The sequence below is a fragment of the Pyrus communis genome, chromosome 11, assembly GCF_041283825.1.
Source record: "Pyrus communis isolate YQ-2024b chromosome 11, ASM4128382v1, whole genome shotgun sequence".
NCBI lineage: Eukaryota > Viridiplantae > Streptophyta > Magnoliopsida > Rosales > Rosaceae > Pyrus > Pyrus communis.
Window position 1 is genome coordinate 4522861 of NC_142575.1, and position 17004 is coordinate 4539864.

Below are 17004 nucleotides of genomic sequence, written 5' to 3' on the forward strand. Positions count from 1 at the left end.
AATGTCACTCCTCACATTACCCACATACAAATCTAGTGTGGACAAGAAATTTCATCATTACAGATAACATGAACTAGGGAAGATGGAGGTCTATACAACCAAATCACATTGCACATTTTCCTACTTCGTCACGATGCCAAGAGGTGAAGAGGGGGAGAAATTGCACTGTACAAATAAACAGTGGCTTTGGTTGAATTTCAGTTTGTTTACAAAATTGCCACCGCCTCTTTGTTTTGATATTATTACAGTCTAAAGAAAGGAGAAGAAATTGGGATCCAGCTCATCTCTGAATCTCTCTGCGGGGATCCGGCCGGACGCTTTCAGTATGTCCGTTGGATGAGATCGTGCGGCCACAGATTAATTGTTTGTTTTTTAACTCCTTTCCGCAAATTGAAGTCGCCTAATCTACTCCCCTTCCGTTCCGGTTGTCTCTCTACAGTCTTCCCCGTATCGTCTTTGTTAGGTTCATGACACAGTTGCACCGCGCTCTGCAATATTTTGCTCATATTTCTCTGTCGCCGGTGCTCTCTTCTCCTTTTCCATCTCCATCTCTGCACAACTTGCCAAATCTCTCCTGGGAAACCATGCTCAGGTAGATTCGGCTTCAGCACATCCAACAAAAAGGCTGTTGCCTCGCGGATCAAGTTCCTCTGAAAGATAAGAGAAAATACACAATGATAAAAAGTCCCAAAATTCATGTTCTTCAGAAAAAAACAACAAAATGAAGAACATGTTCCAGCCAAAATAGTTGACACAACATAAAAGCATATATTTTATCCAAACCTGAAGGAACAGATCGGTGATGGTATTGTAGTCAATGGGACAACCTCCCTCCATTTGAGACAACATTAGAGCAAAATTAACAGCCCCCTGCCATCAAGATAGTTGAAGTTGTTTCAATGCCAGACAATTTAGCTCAACTCATAAGAAGAGCAAAGTACACTAGTTACAGAAACGTTGTAAAGATAAAATGCCTCAAACTTTCAAGATAGATGCATGTAGCTGGGGATCCGCCGGCAAAATCGTTTGGAGAAGGAACAAATAATCAGGCTAATATCCAACCTGTGACAATTCAAAAATTATGATAGGATAAATGTCCAGTAAGAGCCGTTGACCAAGTTATTAAAAATCATAATAACAAAATTGACACGGTAATAGTTTTCAGCCAAGATAATAATGCTGTTCAAAATGATAGAATTTGAACAATTGTATGTTGTTATGATTCTAGGTTGTCCTCTGCAAGCCAATTCTCCAAAAGAATTTACAACTAAACGTGACAGTTCCAATGATTCATAAGCACTGAGTTTTCCTCTAGTTAAAAGAGTTCCAAAATACTGCAATAACGGTGGGGTTTGCCCAGCTTGCACAGGAACGCTCTGCAAAGAATAAATAAAGTGTGTAAATTAGATCCTGATACAAAGATTACAGGCTTGTAAAGGAAGCACAACGTTTCCAAGGTAATCTAAAGGTGAAACTGAGAAGCACAAGAACTATGAAGAATATATGTATATAAGCTGACACATGAATAAAATATCAGAATACTATACCTGAAATTTAGCAACAGTATCAGGAGTACGGAGTATTCCCATTGGAGATTCCGCGGCAAGCTCTGCAGCCTCCTTATACTTTGTTTGAGAAAACAGTTCTTGGAACCGCTGGACAACCTGAGCACAACAGCCATATATTGTAGCTTCAAGATATCAAAGTGCAAACAGAAAACAATTATGCATCATATTCTCATACTTTTTGAATACTCACAAAGATGTAAACTAGGAAATGCACCATAGAACTTCCCAGGAAAGGTCGTTTCCAGAGGGAATATAGGGATCCAGTTTCTACATATGTGACATACTGATTTTCGCAGCATAAGGGGGAAAGACACACACCAAAAGAAAGGAGGAGATTCTCTTCCCTCCTAATCTCTATCCCCTTCTCTCCCCTCCTATTTGAACAGTTATGGTTTAGCCACGTCAACGTCTTATAACCACACTATCATTACTGATCTCATTCTTCGACACCACAAGAAGTATTGACAACAACTAAGATAAACAAGCCAATTGTCAGAAAGCTATGGCAAAAACCAACTGTGCACTAATATATTCTTATATATTCTAAATGGAATCCGGTGAAGAAGCAGTGTACCTGGCTGGGCACCAAGCTCAATTACATGCATCTTTCCAGGGTGGGCACTAATATATTTCCTTTGACAAGTTGTGGCCTCTACAGTCATTTTGGCGGAAATTGTTAAAGATGTCACTAAATCTGGTAAACCATAATCATTTCCAGTCTTTTTCTTCTTCAAAAAAAAAAAAAAATCAGCTCCAGTCTTGTTAAATTATAAATAATGAAATAGAATTAAATAAATAAAATGAAAATAATCTTATTTCCCAAGATTAGTAAAAATAAAAAGGATAAAATGCTGATGTATAATGAGTACAACTATAACATCTTATCTAATCTCGGCTCCCATGAATTGAAAACAGCACAACATTTTGACCACTCTTCTAAATTTTCAGCAACTTCACTAAAGTTAAAAAGAAAATAGCAATAATGGGTCATGTCCAAAAATATTAACCATCTAATAAAAATTATTTTCACACAGTTTTGTACAATTATGAAGGTGCCTGTTCACACTCCAAATTTTGAGGATCCATTGACAGGATTACAGAAGAAGCAGAATTACGGCAAAAAAAGCAAACAACAAGATAATCACTCACCTCTGCTGAACCAGGAGCAATTCCAATTAAGACCAACCACTTTTCCGAAGGATCACAACGGTGGTTGATTATTTGATTGTTTGCCAAATTAGCTGTCCGCTCAAAGACCTTTGTAGGCTCGGAATCACTTAAAGGTAAAATATATTTAAAACATGTGCAAAAATATAAGAATAAAAAACCTCGGAGAGATGAGATGATGAGAAGAAAATATCAGAATGCTACACCTGAAATTTGCCAAATTAGCTGTCCGCTCAATTCCCGTTACTCTTCAAATTTTCCTCTAATTAAGAGTTCCAAAACACTGCAATGACGGTGGGGTTTGCCCAGCTTGCACAGGAACACAAGAACAAAATATCAGAATGCTATACCTGAAATTTAGCAACAGTATAAGGAGTATGGAGTATTCCCATTGGAGATTCCGCAGCAAGCTCTGCAGCCTCCTTATACTTTGTCTGAGAAAACAGTTCTTCGAACCGCTGGATAAAACCTGAGCACGACAACCATATGTTTTAGTTTCAAGAACTACATCACTACGTACTGATTTCCGCAGCATAAGGGGAAAGACATGCACCAAAACACACACACTGTTGTTACTGTCTGCAGGCCACCGGTTTTGATCAAACTAGAACACAAGATGAAATAATTGCCAATGATATATGATCATCATAATTGTGACGGATAAAGGAACCGTGATTTTATTTATCATAAGCTTTGTGGTGCACACAAGCTGCCAACAAAACGTCTGTCCACTGGTTTGATGAAACTAAAGCAACCTTAAGTATTGAAACCAAAGGGAAAACCAGAACGTCCTCAGACGTCAAACATAAAGTGCCTCCCAAGAGGCCCTAGTAATCAAGCAGCAGATGGGCCAGAGATGAATTCGACAGCGCCAGTCTCTGAAAATGCTGCTTCGGATGGCTCCCCGTTAACTTGGTCTGTGCCCTTTTCAGCCTCAGCTGAAGTCACGGTCTTCTTGTAGTCCAAAGAGCCATCATTGTATATATCCCACCATTTGTTCACCAGCATCTTAACATCTTCCCTCTCCACGTTCTCTTCATTCCCAGTGTAACTCCATGGCTTAGACCCCTGAACCAAAAATATAAATGTCACACTGTCAAGTTAGTTGATTAAAAAGAACGGACGTGCGTCAATAATATTACAAAACTCACTAAAGGTTGTAACGAGAACTCGCATTAGCACAGCAGTTGACAACTTTGACCCTGTCAAGCTCAACGGCCTCTGGGTGACGCCAGAGCATGGGCAGCATAAGGTTCTAATGTGGAGCCAGGGCGTCCTTTAAAAACATGTTCAGAAGATCCTGCCGAAAAACAAGCACATAACTGCAATGTCAGGACTCGGATTTTATAACCCGATTGAGCAAATACAAACAATGATACAATAAAACTTTCTTTTTTTCATGGTAGGTCACCAAGCTGGGATCAAACACAAACATACTAGCATTGAAGTAAAGAGGAGGTTTGGGGCCCAATGTGGGGTCCCACTGGACCTTGTTGGGCCATTGCTGGCGGTGCCCAATCTTGTGCTGTGGGCTGTCGCTCCAAGACTTCTCACATAAGCAGTCCAATGCCGCATAGAAGTAGGAGTCAAGGTCGTCAAATATGTGGTCAATGTTCTCAAAGACTTGGACGTTTCCGTCCAAGTAGATCATTTTGCGGGGAACAGGATCATCTCCTAAGCTTAGAAGGTTAAGTCTCCTGAGCAAATCACATAAACTGTTAAAATTTGATCAAACGGCTGCAAATCACACCCACCAACACTATGCATTAGCCTCCATCTCCATCTCTCTCTCTCTCTCTCTCTCTCTCTCTCTCTCTCTCTCTCTCTCTCTCTCTCTGTTCGGTTTTTTCTTTTCTTTTATAGGCATCGTTGTCATGTACAAAAGTTGGGCATACGGTCGGTCGGTCAATCAACATATTTATTAATTTGTCTCTGATATACCAAAGCAAAAATAAGACAAAACAAGAGGAAGTTTTTTTTAACCATGTTTCAGTACGTGTTATGCAACTGAAACTAGATTACACTTCCTTCCTCTAATCCTGTTGTAGAAGATAAAAACGGAATTTGTGAGAAGCTGATGAAGATAAAAATGGAGCATCCGACAAAAAAGTTTCAAAAAAACAAAGAATAAAACATGTTTGAATATAACTGACAGCATACCACCCTGCCACCAACTAGAAATTGATAGCCTGACAAGTAACCTCTCCTCCTGTCCGTGTCCTTGCCGCGTGAATGTTGACATCACCACTGTGCTCATGCTTTGCCATGTTGTATATAAGACACACAATTAACTCGTAGAAAATTAGATGTTACTCTCCATCAAAGATCTTTCTTTTAAGTATAATTTTTTTTATACTATTTACAATTTTATAGTAAGGGGATGATTTAAACTTGGAACGTATTAGTATAAAGAGAAATACCCTATTGACCAGGGCAATCTACTTTTTGATTTTCTAGGATGCATGGACACGGACACGGATACGGCGATACGACACGATACGATACGGGGACACGTCAAATTTCTAAAAATGAAGACACGATACGTCAAGGATACGGCAATTAAAAATATATATAAATAAATAAATATATCTAAAATATTATAAAATAAACATTCAAATTTATTACTCAAGTTTAAATTTATTTCAATAAACTCCTAACAGTTAGAAAGATAGTCCATCCAACAAGCAATTAGTCTTCAAACTTGAAAAATTAAAATGAAAATCCAAACGAAAATTAAAAAAAGCAAAGTCTCATTCAACTTCCACATTCATGATGTCTCCTCCAGTAACTAAAGTAGTCTCCAATGACGGTTCATCAAGTGAAAAGTTAGCTATTTCAAGCATCCCGACACTTTCTTCACCCAAGTTTTCAAAGCCATCTCCTCCAACATCCCACAATTGAGTAATACCTTCCTTGTAGGTTGAGCTATTCCTTGATAAAAGACGAAGATTATTATGCACAAATATCAAATCCTCAGCTCTTTGTGGTGTAATCTTGTTCCTTCTTAAAGAGTGAATAAAACTATAAGTGCTCCAATTTCTTTCACAACAAGAGGAGGAACAAGGTTGTCCAAGTAGCTTCAACGCTATGGATTGGAGACTAGGTGTAGAAGCTCCATGGACAATCCACCACATCACTGGTTCCAAATGAAATCTATCATTCATAGAATCAATAGCTCCAAAGTCATTCAAGCACATAGAGAAAGAGGCATACTCCACATTGATGTTTCTTCTAATTTCCTCATTGGAAAAGTATCTCTCAAAGCACTTTTTCCTTTCAATTGTAAGTTCAACATCTCGGTGTGGAGCAAGACGACTAGGGTCTTCTTGGAGCCATTCTGAACTATAATACCTAAAATAAAAGAAATAACAGTTTAAAAATGTACTCATAAAGCTAAAAATTAATCTAGAAGAATTTATAAGTAAGTTAGCAAAATCATTACCTTGGATTTAATGAATGTGCCAAACAATGAAGTGGTGTGCTACTTTTAGTCCATCGCTCCAATAAAATGCGATACACCGCATCAAAAAAGCTGTTTTTTTCATGTAATGCCTTGCGCTCATTCCTGTATATAGCAGCTTTCACCTTTTCAATCATAGCATCCCACCACTCATACACCAAGTGAAGACAAGGTTTATTTGTGTCAGCCATTCTAATAACCTCATATATTGGAGCTGTAAAGAAAAGAATATAATCAATCTTCTCCCAAAAATCCTCATCCAATATCTTTTGCTTCACCATCATTGCTTTAACCAAATCATCTTCTTTGTACAAAGCCCAATTCGAGCTAATCACCATTTGTTGTAAACCTTCCTTTATTTCCTTCAATCTTCTAAGCATCACAAGTGTGGAAGCAAATCTGAAAAATTTAAAAATTAGGACAACTTATAATTAAATAAGGAAAAAAAAAAAGTGGAGAAAACAAACCTTGTTTCGGCAATGGAAAGTAACTTTAGTTTGCAATGTTCATTAAACATGGACAATCTCATGTTATGGTTCATAATAAAAATTTTTATGGACCAAGCATCACTAGCAATGGTTGAAATCCAATTGCAGTCATCATAGGAAACTTCTGTTTGTTTCGGAGTACATATACTCTTCAAAGCAAGATTAAGAGTGTGAACAACACAGGGTGTCCAAAAGATATGGGGATAGTGGGCCTCAATAAGTAACCCAGCAGCTTTACAGACAGGGGCATTATCAGTGATCATTTGAACAACATTTTCATGACCAATTTCTTTAATAGCTTCTGTAAGAAAGTTGGCAATACAATGCTTGTCTTTGTATTCACCTTCACAATTAATTGCTCTCAAGAATATTGGCCCACTTTCACAAGTTGCCATAATATTAATAAGTGGTCTCCTTTGAGCATTTGTCCACCCATCACTGCAAACACTTACACCTTTAGTGCTCCATGTGCGCTTGATTGGTTGGAGGCACCGCTCAATGTGACTCTTCTCTTGTTCCAGAAGAGTAGTTCTCAGTGCGTTGTAACCTGGTGGAACATACCCTGGAAGTGTAGAAGCATGAACATATGAGTTCCGATAGTGCGGATTTCTTGCAAGGTTAAATGATAAGCCACCTGTATAAAACATCCTTGCAACTTCGGCATCACATTGATCTCGAGCCTCCTTGTTAAAAGCTTTACTGAGAGGCCCACTTGTTCCCTTTCTCTTCTTTGGATCAAGATTTGCTTCAGGTAGATCATAACAGAATGAACCAGTATTGGGCAACGAAACATGTTTAGGAGCAGAACTCTTCAACTTGTATTCACACTCTCGAACTAACTTATTCATTTCCGCAAGAGTTTCATCAGTAACCTTGTTGCAAGGCGCGATCCCATTTCCAGACATTTTTAACAAATGAAACTTGACCCTAGAGTAGGATCCTTTATAAATTTTTTGACAATAATTGCACTCAAATTTAGTATTTCCTCCTCCTCTATTTCCCACTTTTTCGAGCTTTTTGACATACTTCCACAGCGGAGCATTATAATTTTCAACAATCTCATCCAGATTAGCATTATCATTCACATGATTATCAGGGTGATTCATTTTCCTAAATTAACAAACATATAAACAATAAAAGTCAATTCATCGTATAATCGTATAGACAAAGACTAATACATGAAAAATTTATATTAACTTAAGAAATAAAAAATGCATCATGAAAGCATATACATAAAATATTATAATCTAAATATCTAAAACACTGTATTCCCAATTTACATAACAGATTAAGCTAAATATCATGAAAGCACAATAATATCTAGAACAATGTATTATAATCTAAATATCATGAAAGGCTACTCCAATAGAAAAATGTTGGCGTAAGGCTGGAATCCAATAGTAATATTATAATATTATATACAAAAAGCAAAAGGCCATTTTCCAATCTACACTCATTGAATCAGTCAAAGCAAAAGCCTTTTAGCTTCGAAATTAAAAACAGGAAAGCAAGCTTTCCTTTCAGCTGCAGAGATGGGTTCTGCAAAACAGGAAAGTAACCTTCGAAATTAAAAGTCGAAAGCTCTTACCAGCAGTTGCAGACGGAGACTATGGAGACGACGAAGAAGTTGGACGGAGACGACGAAGCAGTTGGACGAAGACGACGGAGCAGTTGCAGACGACAAGTCTGATTTCTGAATTCTGAGGTTCGAGTGAAGAAAAATAGGTAAATCATTATTTTATACCCAAAATCGTTTTGGGTTTTAGCCAAACAATCGTTTCAGTTTACCTAATTGGAATCAATCACGATTCTGTGCGGATTTCTTGATTTATTTTTTATTTTTTTTCTTCTGATTATCCTCTGATTTAGTTGGATTATCCTCTGATTTAGTTGGAAACGTATCCGAAAAGTGTGATACGCGTATCTCGACAGTATGATACACGTATCTCATCAATAAACAACGTATCTCTTCATTCCGATACGTATCAGGCTCGTATCCACACGTATCCTATGCGTATCCGTATCCCTGCATGTCAGATACGGGATACGCTGGCTGTTACCCGTGTCCATGCATCATAATTGATTTTTTTTTTAAAGTGTTTTAATAACAGCTTTTTGCCACCTAGTACTATGGTTTAATGACATTCCTCTTCACTTATAAGTGAGATGTCTTAGGTTCGATTCTCGTCAAAGGCAAATTTAAACCATATTATTACCAGTCCATTGTGAGGCTCAGCTCATTCCTCCACCTCTTAGTGTAGATAATATCGTTTATTCAAAGAAAATAGCAGCTTCTTTGGTTTTTATACTAGAATATTGTGAAGTGGATTTGAGTCAAGTTACATAAATTGTAGTCATAAACATAAATCGAACTTGGTATTATTTATTTATTTATTTTATTGAGTTGAGCTCGAGACCTCTTACTTACAAATGAAAAGAAATAGTATTAGATTGTGACGTTATTTGTTACACTCTATGAAGATTTTTTTTAATATATACGATATTATCTACACAAAAGGGTGGGGGAGTGAGTTAAACCTCAAAATGAGCTAGCTATAATAATTTCGCTCAAATTCGCCTTTGGCTAAAATCGAACGTAAAACCTCACAAATGAAGAAGAATATCACTAAACTCTAGTACGCAACGACTAAACTCTATGAACATATTAGCTAATCATATTTTTCATATTGAAAACTTAATATTTATGTCATTTTTAAATTAAAGTGTGATCTACTTAAATCATAGGCCGTATTATTTTTTTTCTTTTTGAAAAAGAGAAAAATGTGATATAGTTTGGATATTATTTTAGTACCACCAACACAAGAAATATATCCAACCATTGTATATTGATTATATTAAATACATATAAATACTGCAGTCAGTTCCTTCTTCAATTAAAGAACAAAAAATATTACCTTTTAACATGAAGATGAATTGGTTGTTGGAATTTACCTTTGATCAAAGGAATGAGAGGTTTTTCAGTGTGACCATCACACGGGATGGTACACTACGTTTCGCTATATAAATGGTGGAATATATGTATTAAAAAATTAATAACTTAAAAAATAAAATTTCTCATTACATAAAAATATGTGATGTACCACCCGTATTCTCGTCATAATTAAAAATTTCTCTAAAGGAAGAATCTATGAGAACAAAAACTACATTTTGGCTTTGGGATATCGTGGCAGACGGTCGACCTTCCTTGTCCTGCAAGCAAACTAACTCCCTTCAAATGCCGCCAACATTCCCATTTTTGTTAATAAAAAAAGTGCAAGCATATGAATTCGTTTTTTATCTAGCCCCTTTAATTTAACAGTTACCCACAAAGTGCAAGCATAACAAATATAACTTTCTGCCGACATATAACTGCAGTGAAATGATTTTTTTTTTCACTTATAAGTGAAAAGTGTTTGATACAAATTTTGTGGATAATGAGTTCAAATCAATTTATTCTTATTCCCAATATAAATATATCGTTGTATTAACAAAAACAAATATAACTTTTCTTGATTTTCAAATGGATGATGCTATGGAGACATTATTTTAACGGCACAAAATTGTATCTTAATTAGTTTCACATTTATTTATTATTATTAACATGATGATATATTCATATTAAAGGATGTGAGAATAAATTGATTTTGAACTCACCATTTACGAAATTAAAATTTAAGACTTTTCACTTATAAGTAACAATGAAACCACCAAACGATCATAAGTAAGTGAATAGTTTCAACTTATTAGAATAAAACTTTCATGATAAATTGACACAGAATGTGACGCATGTATGGCACATAAAGCCATGGTACAATGTCTAACCTCCAAAATGTGGCACGGAGAAAAGAAAAGAACCAAGAAGCCGATCAGGTGGTGGAAGTGGTGTAAGAAAAAAGAAATAGGAAGAATCTGGTGAAACAGGTTGTATAGTATGGCCAACCCAATCTTATTTTAACTTTGTGCTTAATATGCTTAATTTATATCAATTAGCTTGTTAACACACGCTCTGACTTTTTTCGATTAATGTATAATAAATAACTAAAAAACTCGTCATTTAGTACTATAGTCTAGTGTATTATTGTTCACTGGTAAGTGAGACATTATTAAAATTAGTGGAAAGCAATATGCAGGCATACAATCTTTAAACAAAGTGTCATAGATTAAATTTGAAAGATGTTCATCATAGCAATTATCAAATTAATAAACATTTGCGAAATTGCGAAGAGAGTTTGAGAGAGGCCCCGCCTAAGGGTGGGCATGGTCCTCTTCGGTTCGATTTACCCTTCAAACCGGGATCCAACTGGATTTTTTACGGTTCCAATTTGGTTCAAGTTTTCCTAATTTTGACTATGAAAACTTTTTGGGTCGATTTTCTGCCGTTTTGGGCTGAGCCCATTTAACTCTTTCCTGTCTTTTGTATTGGGCTGTAAGAAATCAAAATGCAGCCCAGAAGTCCATGTAACTCTTTTTCTGTCTTTTTTGTACTAGGCTTTGAGAAATCAAAATGCAGGTCAGCAGCCCATAAAACAAAACTGAATCAAAATGAATCAAATGATACCAATCAAAATGAGATTTTTTTTTTTTTTTTTTTTTTTTCATATATGGCCAAATTTTAGACCCCAATTTTATAAATGTCAACTTTTATAACAAATTTTATACATAGCCAAATCACTCTTGAATAGACCCAAATACCCTCAATTAAACGTTTTTTCTGTAACTTGTGCTAGCTTTTTCTCTTAATGAATGAGCAGCAAATATGCAAAATTCATAGGCTTACAATAAATATGCAAAATTCTACAACCATGACACACCTATGAGAAGCAAGTGTCAGACCATAAATACCACAAGTCAGTGCCCATGTTGAAACCCCAAAATCTTTGGAATGTACAATAAAAAAGAAGAGAAGCATGCCTAATTTCATCACCAAGCAAACAGACAAAACAGAAACAAGAGGAAAAATTCAAAAAAAATTCAAAAAAAAAAAAAAAATCAAGGGAAAAACTTCCTTACTTGAGGAAAGTCTTGTCACATAGCAAGGAAAAGCATGAACGGAATGGCACGATCCAACACAGAAAATGGGTAGAGAGGAATTTGAAAGAAAAAGTAGTTATGAAGAATTTGAAGAAGGAATAAGGATTAAAGGAGAAAAGGGAGGAGGAAGGACAAATTAAATACTTTTCGTAGGTAGAAGAGCAGTTTATGATGGTTACCAAGTGGAGTCGGGGGATACCCAGAGTTTCTTTGTGTGATTGGACGTGCACGGGAAGTGAGAGAGCACAACACCAATGAGTTATTAGCTACCACGCGGGAAATGAAGAGTCTCATCAAGAGGCCATGTTCAAAGGGAATCCCTTGGGCCTGGGATTGATTATTTAGCCCACTCAAAGTTTCTCATAGCCCAAATAATCAAGGGGCTAATGTTGAGGGCCAAAAATGTCATACACAAACCCAACGAAGTCTTAAGGCCCAATTGTCATGCAAGTCTTCATTCAAATCCAAACACATGCCAAGGTGTAGGATCGAGAAGGAAATATATTTATACAAATCACGCCATGCTCATGCCTATTCATCACGCTAAGCTTTTTCATGCTAGTCACTATTCATGCTAAGCCCAAGTCACATGCTCGGGACTTATTAAGTGAATTGTGGTGTGGATGGTTGCAGAAGGTTGTTTAGCCTACGCGAAATCAGGGTTATAAAAGACTTTGCTGCTTGGGGCTCAAAGATTCAAGCCTATACCCTTTGCATTTCACGCAGGCAAACATTGAGAGAGAACTAGCCTAGTTTCCCTTTTTCCTAGCAAGTCAACCCTCTTAGTTATGCTAAACTATATTCCAGCATTAAATGCACACTAAACCCAGCAAGTCTGCATTTAATACTAACATTTCCTTTCTAGCTTGCATAGGCAACCAACGCGCAAAAGCCACAGGGCGCGCTACTTGAAGTAACGCCTGCGGAAGGCCACGCCTCAAGAAGAAGTCGAATGCAGATTTCAACCATGCAGCTACCTTATACCAAAAAGGAAATAGTATGAGAGTTAGTGAGAAAATGAGGGGAAGACCAGGTCACAAAATGAGATCTTTTGAAGCCTAGAAAAGAACCCTGCACTTACAAAAGGGAGGAGAAGCCATTAAGCAATGGGAAAGAAACAGAACCAAGAAGCACCACCTAGGAAACAAATCCAATGAACCTCATTAGCCCAGAATCATCCTTGAATCCTCAAGAATCATCATTCATGCAACCTTACTATTTCCCACAGCCTTCCACTGAAAATCCCAACCATTAGAAGCCTTGTCATCACCCTAGGAAAGCCCTAATCATCTAGCCAACTTTGTCATGCAACCATGCAAAACCCTTTCTCTCTCATGTTAAGCTAGTGATTTTCCATGCAAACCCTTTATCTCTCATGTGTAAGCTAGTGATCTTCTATGTCATGCAACCATGCAAACCCTTTCTCTCTCATGTTAAACCAGTGATCTTCTAGCTTTCACACTATGATTCATTTGATCAAGTCATTATTTTGTTCAATCATGCTATCTTCGAGTCATTGATCTCACTAAGGTATTTCCTAAGACAAGCTAACTCTTTTGTGATATTCTGGGACTTAGTACGAATCTGAACCAAGGGAGACCAAAGGACGTTCTCAAAGTCCAAGTCCACCTCGACCTAAAAGTCCCTTTACACCGTTCTTACTCATATAATTTTTTTGACATCTCATTCATTTGGAGATGCTTAAAAATTTGTTTTTGCTATCACAACAAACAACCAATTAAATAAGGCTTGCTGTTTTATCCTTCTGAATCTTGACATTGGAAGGGAGAAGTTCAACACGCTGCTTCTTTATTTGAACAAGACTTTACCGTTTCATTATTTTAATTTGAAATTAAGAAAGAGACCTCACTAGTTAGGTGGTCTTTGTGGAATCAGATTTTAGAGTAAAAGTCGTCCAAAACATACGCTGGTCGAGGGTTGTGAGATGTGACGTCACTACCAGTCCGTGTCCTCTCCACGTGACATCACGACTTTACCCAATGCTTGATTAAAATAAAGTTTCATCAAAAGGAGAGGCCAAAACCATCGGTCATCGAGAAGGAGGTCAGTATCCAAAATAGATTAAGTATTGGACACATATCCTCTCCGGATTTGAGCCTAGGAATCTGTGTATCAACAGATCCACGATAGATCCCGACCCTTAAGTATTAACAGCTGTTGTGACTGGTTGGCTGGTTAGAGAAGAATTAGGCAGAAAAAACAAATTTCTAGTATTAACAGCTGCCGTGACAGAAAAAACAAATTTCTTGTATTAACAGTTACCGTGACTGGTTGGTTGGTTAGAGGTGACTGGTTGGTTCGTTAGAGATGACTGGTTGGTTAGTTAGAGAAGAATTAGGCAGAAAAAACAAATTTCTAAATGACCTATCTCAGTAATATCATGCATTTTAATTTAATTCTTTTGTGAATATTCATTTTCTTTTCATTATTCTAACTCTAAAAGGAAAAATATATTGCACAGGCCAAAAGAAATTAACTAAAGGTCAAAAAACATAAAAAACTCTTTGGCTAAAACAATTAAATCACAAAATCTTGCACAAAAGTTTTAAGTTTTCTTTGAAAGCACTGGTGGGATGCATCTGAGCACATTCACGTGGTGATGTCACATTCACCTATAGTAGATGAAATAAATAAGAAAATAAATAATGATTTTAATTAATACTTTTTAATTAAGTAAGACTTTGCCAAATTTGAACACACTACTTATCTATATCAAACAAGGACAAGACCTTGCTTCCAAAAAAAAAAAAAAAAAAAAAATCCTTTTGGTTCTATTTCTTTTGCGTAATAGAAAATATATAATTTATTTAGTTCGACCAAAATAAAATAAAAAGATATAATAAAATTCAATAAGCTTTTTGGCCTGAACGCTAACGTATACACACACTAATATATTTATACGTGTACAGCTTCATGCTTAAGTTTTCATTCTTCTACCCCTACAAAACCATAACAAAAACCATATGGCAACAGAGACTAAAAGGTCAGGGCAACAAATGGAATAAGATTCTCTCCTCTCTTATTCTCATTTTCTTTCCTTCCCTCTCATCCTCTTACATATTATTTTTTTATCTATTAAAAAATTAACACAAAATATTGATATGACTTAACCATAACCGTTTAAATAGAAGTGGAGGAAAGATCAAGAAAATTAAGATGGGACTCCGCAATAAATACATCGAACAGACCATTGCAGTGAACTGCAGATACATTGTCACGGTTAAATTATATTTAGTTGAATGAAAGAATTCAAAAAACTTGGAATGGAATGGTGTGGCTTTTTACCGTTTAAAAAAATTGGAAGGTGAATTTGACAGGATTTCCCTTATTTCATTCCAATTATTTGTTAATTGGCATGTGAAGACGAGTTTGGTTCAATTATTTTAGGGTAAAATACAAAAAACGACCTCAACTATTGGTGTCATGACATTTTCATACCTCATCTTTTTAAAATGACAATGTCATACCTCATCTTACGAATTTGTGTCAATGTCATACCTTCATCAGTTTTTTTTGTTAATTTTTCTGTTAAGTGCTGACGTGGCTAGATACAAGGACCACTCACTAATCCAATTGGATTAAAATATAATTAAATAATTTTTTTAATAATTAAAAATTAAAAAAATTAATATTAAATCTATCTCTCTCTCCCCTATCTCTTTTCTCTCCATCCCCAAAACCCCTTCCCACCCGGCCCCCCCAACCTTCCTCCACAACCTTCTCTCTCTCTAGACACCCACTTGCATCCCTTAAACCCTTCCCACCCATCCCCCCCCAACCTTCCTCCCCTTCACCCTTTCTTCCCCTCGCTCCCCGTCTTCCCCAAACTCAAAACTAGAACCACCCAACCCAGATCCCACCCCGCTTCCGTCTTCTACGTCTTCCCCGAACGGTTTGAACCACACCTAAATCCGACAATCCGTAAACCTGGTGTACATCGTCCCGTCGTTCGACAATGCCAACGCATTCACGATGCCCTCATGCGCCTTGACCGACTCGACACAGCGAAGATCCAAGTCCCACCAAATCTTCAGGCTCGATGCAGCGAAGATCCAGAGGCATTTTTCGTGGCTTGATGCAACGTAGAAGAGGTTGTGGTTGACGGCGAGGCATGTGATTGAGAGGGAGAGGCGGTGGGGCGGGAGAGTGGCGAAGCAGAGGTGGGAGATGGAGAGGTCGAGGGGCTTTAGATGGGAGAGTTTTTGGAGGGAGAGGTTGCACAGAGAAGATGGAACAGGGGGAAGAAAGGGTGAGGGGGAGGAAGGTTGGGGGGGGGGGATAGGTGGGAAGGGTGGGAAGGTTTTGGGGATGCAGGTGGGTGTCTAGAGAGAGAAGAGAGGTGAGAGAGAGAGGATGGATCCACAATTTTATATTAAAAAGTAATTTAATTTTTAATTTTTAATTATTAAAAAATATATTTAATTATATTTTAATCCAGTTGGATTAGTGAGAGGCCCCAGTATCTAGCCACGTCAACACTTAATAGAAAAACTGACGGATGTATGACATTGGCACAAATTCGTAAGATGGGGTATGACAATGTCATTTTAAAAAGATGAGGTATGAAAGTGTCATGACACCAATAGTTGAGGTAGTTTTTTGTACTTTACCCATTATTTTATTCCAATTTTCCCCCAGCTACACAACGAAAGTTAAAACTTTGATGTCAAAAAAAATAAGTTAAAACTTTGAGGGGGCATTTGGTTGCCTTCTTCAGCATTTACTGAACTGTATTGGACTAAGGGTTAGTCCAATCTTGTGTTTGTTCACCGTTAGGATTAACTTTAATAACGCTAGCCTTTAGTCACATCGACTAACTGTGGGATTAGCCGATCTTAACGAAACCCCCAAAAAACAATGGGATTGCTATTTCCTTCACAAGATCTCCAAGCTCTTCACTACATTCTAGCTTGTCCTCTTCTAGCCAATTCTCCAAAAGATTCTTTTTGTTCTGATTTACAACTAAAAGTGACAGTTCCCATGAGGCTTATTTACAATACATACTATATGTACAAAAGTGAGTTAAACTTCAAAATCGACTAATCATAATAATTTAATTTAATTTAAGGAAAACTAATGAAAAGGGCTTGAAAACTTTGAATTTTGACGATAAAGACAAAATAAAGGCTAAAGTGAATAGTAGCAGGTTTGACTTTTTAATGTAAAAATGTGACTTTTTATTAAAGTGAACAATACCGCAGGCTTTTCGTTAAAACTGCCTTTAATTTAACTGTTATATATGGACCAAGTGTAAGCATAATAAATATAA

General features: G+C 36.8%; 2 protein-coding genes and 1 long non-coding RNA gene across 4 annotated transcripts; all 3 read right to left on the minus strand.

Annotated features, from left to right (window-relative positions):
- Positions 1-74: 74 nt before the first annotated feature.
- On the minus strand, positions 75-1920 carry LOC148692713 (uncharacterized). Of its 2 annotated transcripts, none has more exons than XR_015953075.1 (4): positions 1759-1920; positions 1548-1664; positions 784-1376; positions 75-650 (listed from the first exon to the last, which is right to left on the minus strand). It is a non-coding gene; the product is annotated as an uncharacterized LOC148692713 (long non-coding RNA). The 2 variants fall into 2 exon arrangements; XR_015953076.1 differs by having other exon boundaries at positions 1744-1920.
- Positions 1921-3569: 1649 nt separating this feature from the next.
- LOC148692714 (galactinol synthase 1-like) lies at positions 3570-4977 on the minus strand. The gene is made up of 4 exons (XM_088679583.1): positions 4889-4977; positions 4225-4432; positions 3910-3990; positions 3570-3803 (listed from the first exon to the last, which is right to left on the minus strand). The coding sequence occupies exons 1-4, from the start codon at positions 4975-4977 to the stop codon at positions 3570-3572; spliced, it is 612 nt and encodes a 203-aa protein (XP_088535709.1).
- A 355-nt stretch (positions 4978-5332) lies between these two features.
- Positions 5333-8644, minus strand: LOC148692715 (uncharacterized). Its single transcript, XM_088680132.1, has 4 exons — positions 8272-8644; positions 6663-7793; positions 6178-6594; positions 5333-6086 (listed from the first exon to the last, which is right to left on the minus strand). Exons 1-4 carry the CDS (start codon positions 8415-8417, stop codon positions 5486-5488), a joined length of 2295 nt encoding a protein of 764 aa, XP_088536258.1. The 5' UTR covers positions 8418-8644; the 3' UTR covers positions 5333-5485.
- Positions 8645-17004: the final 8360 nt, after the last annotated feature.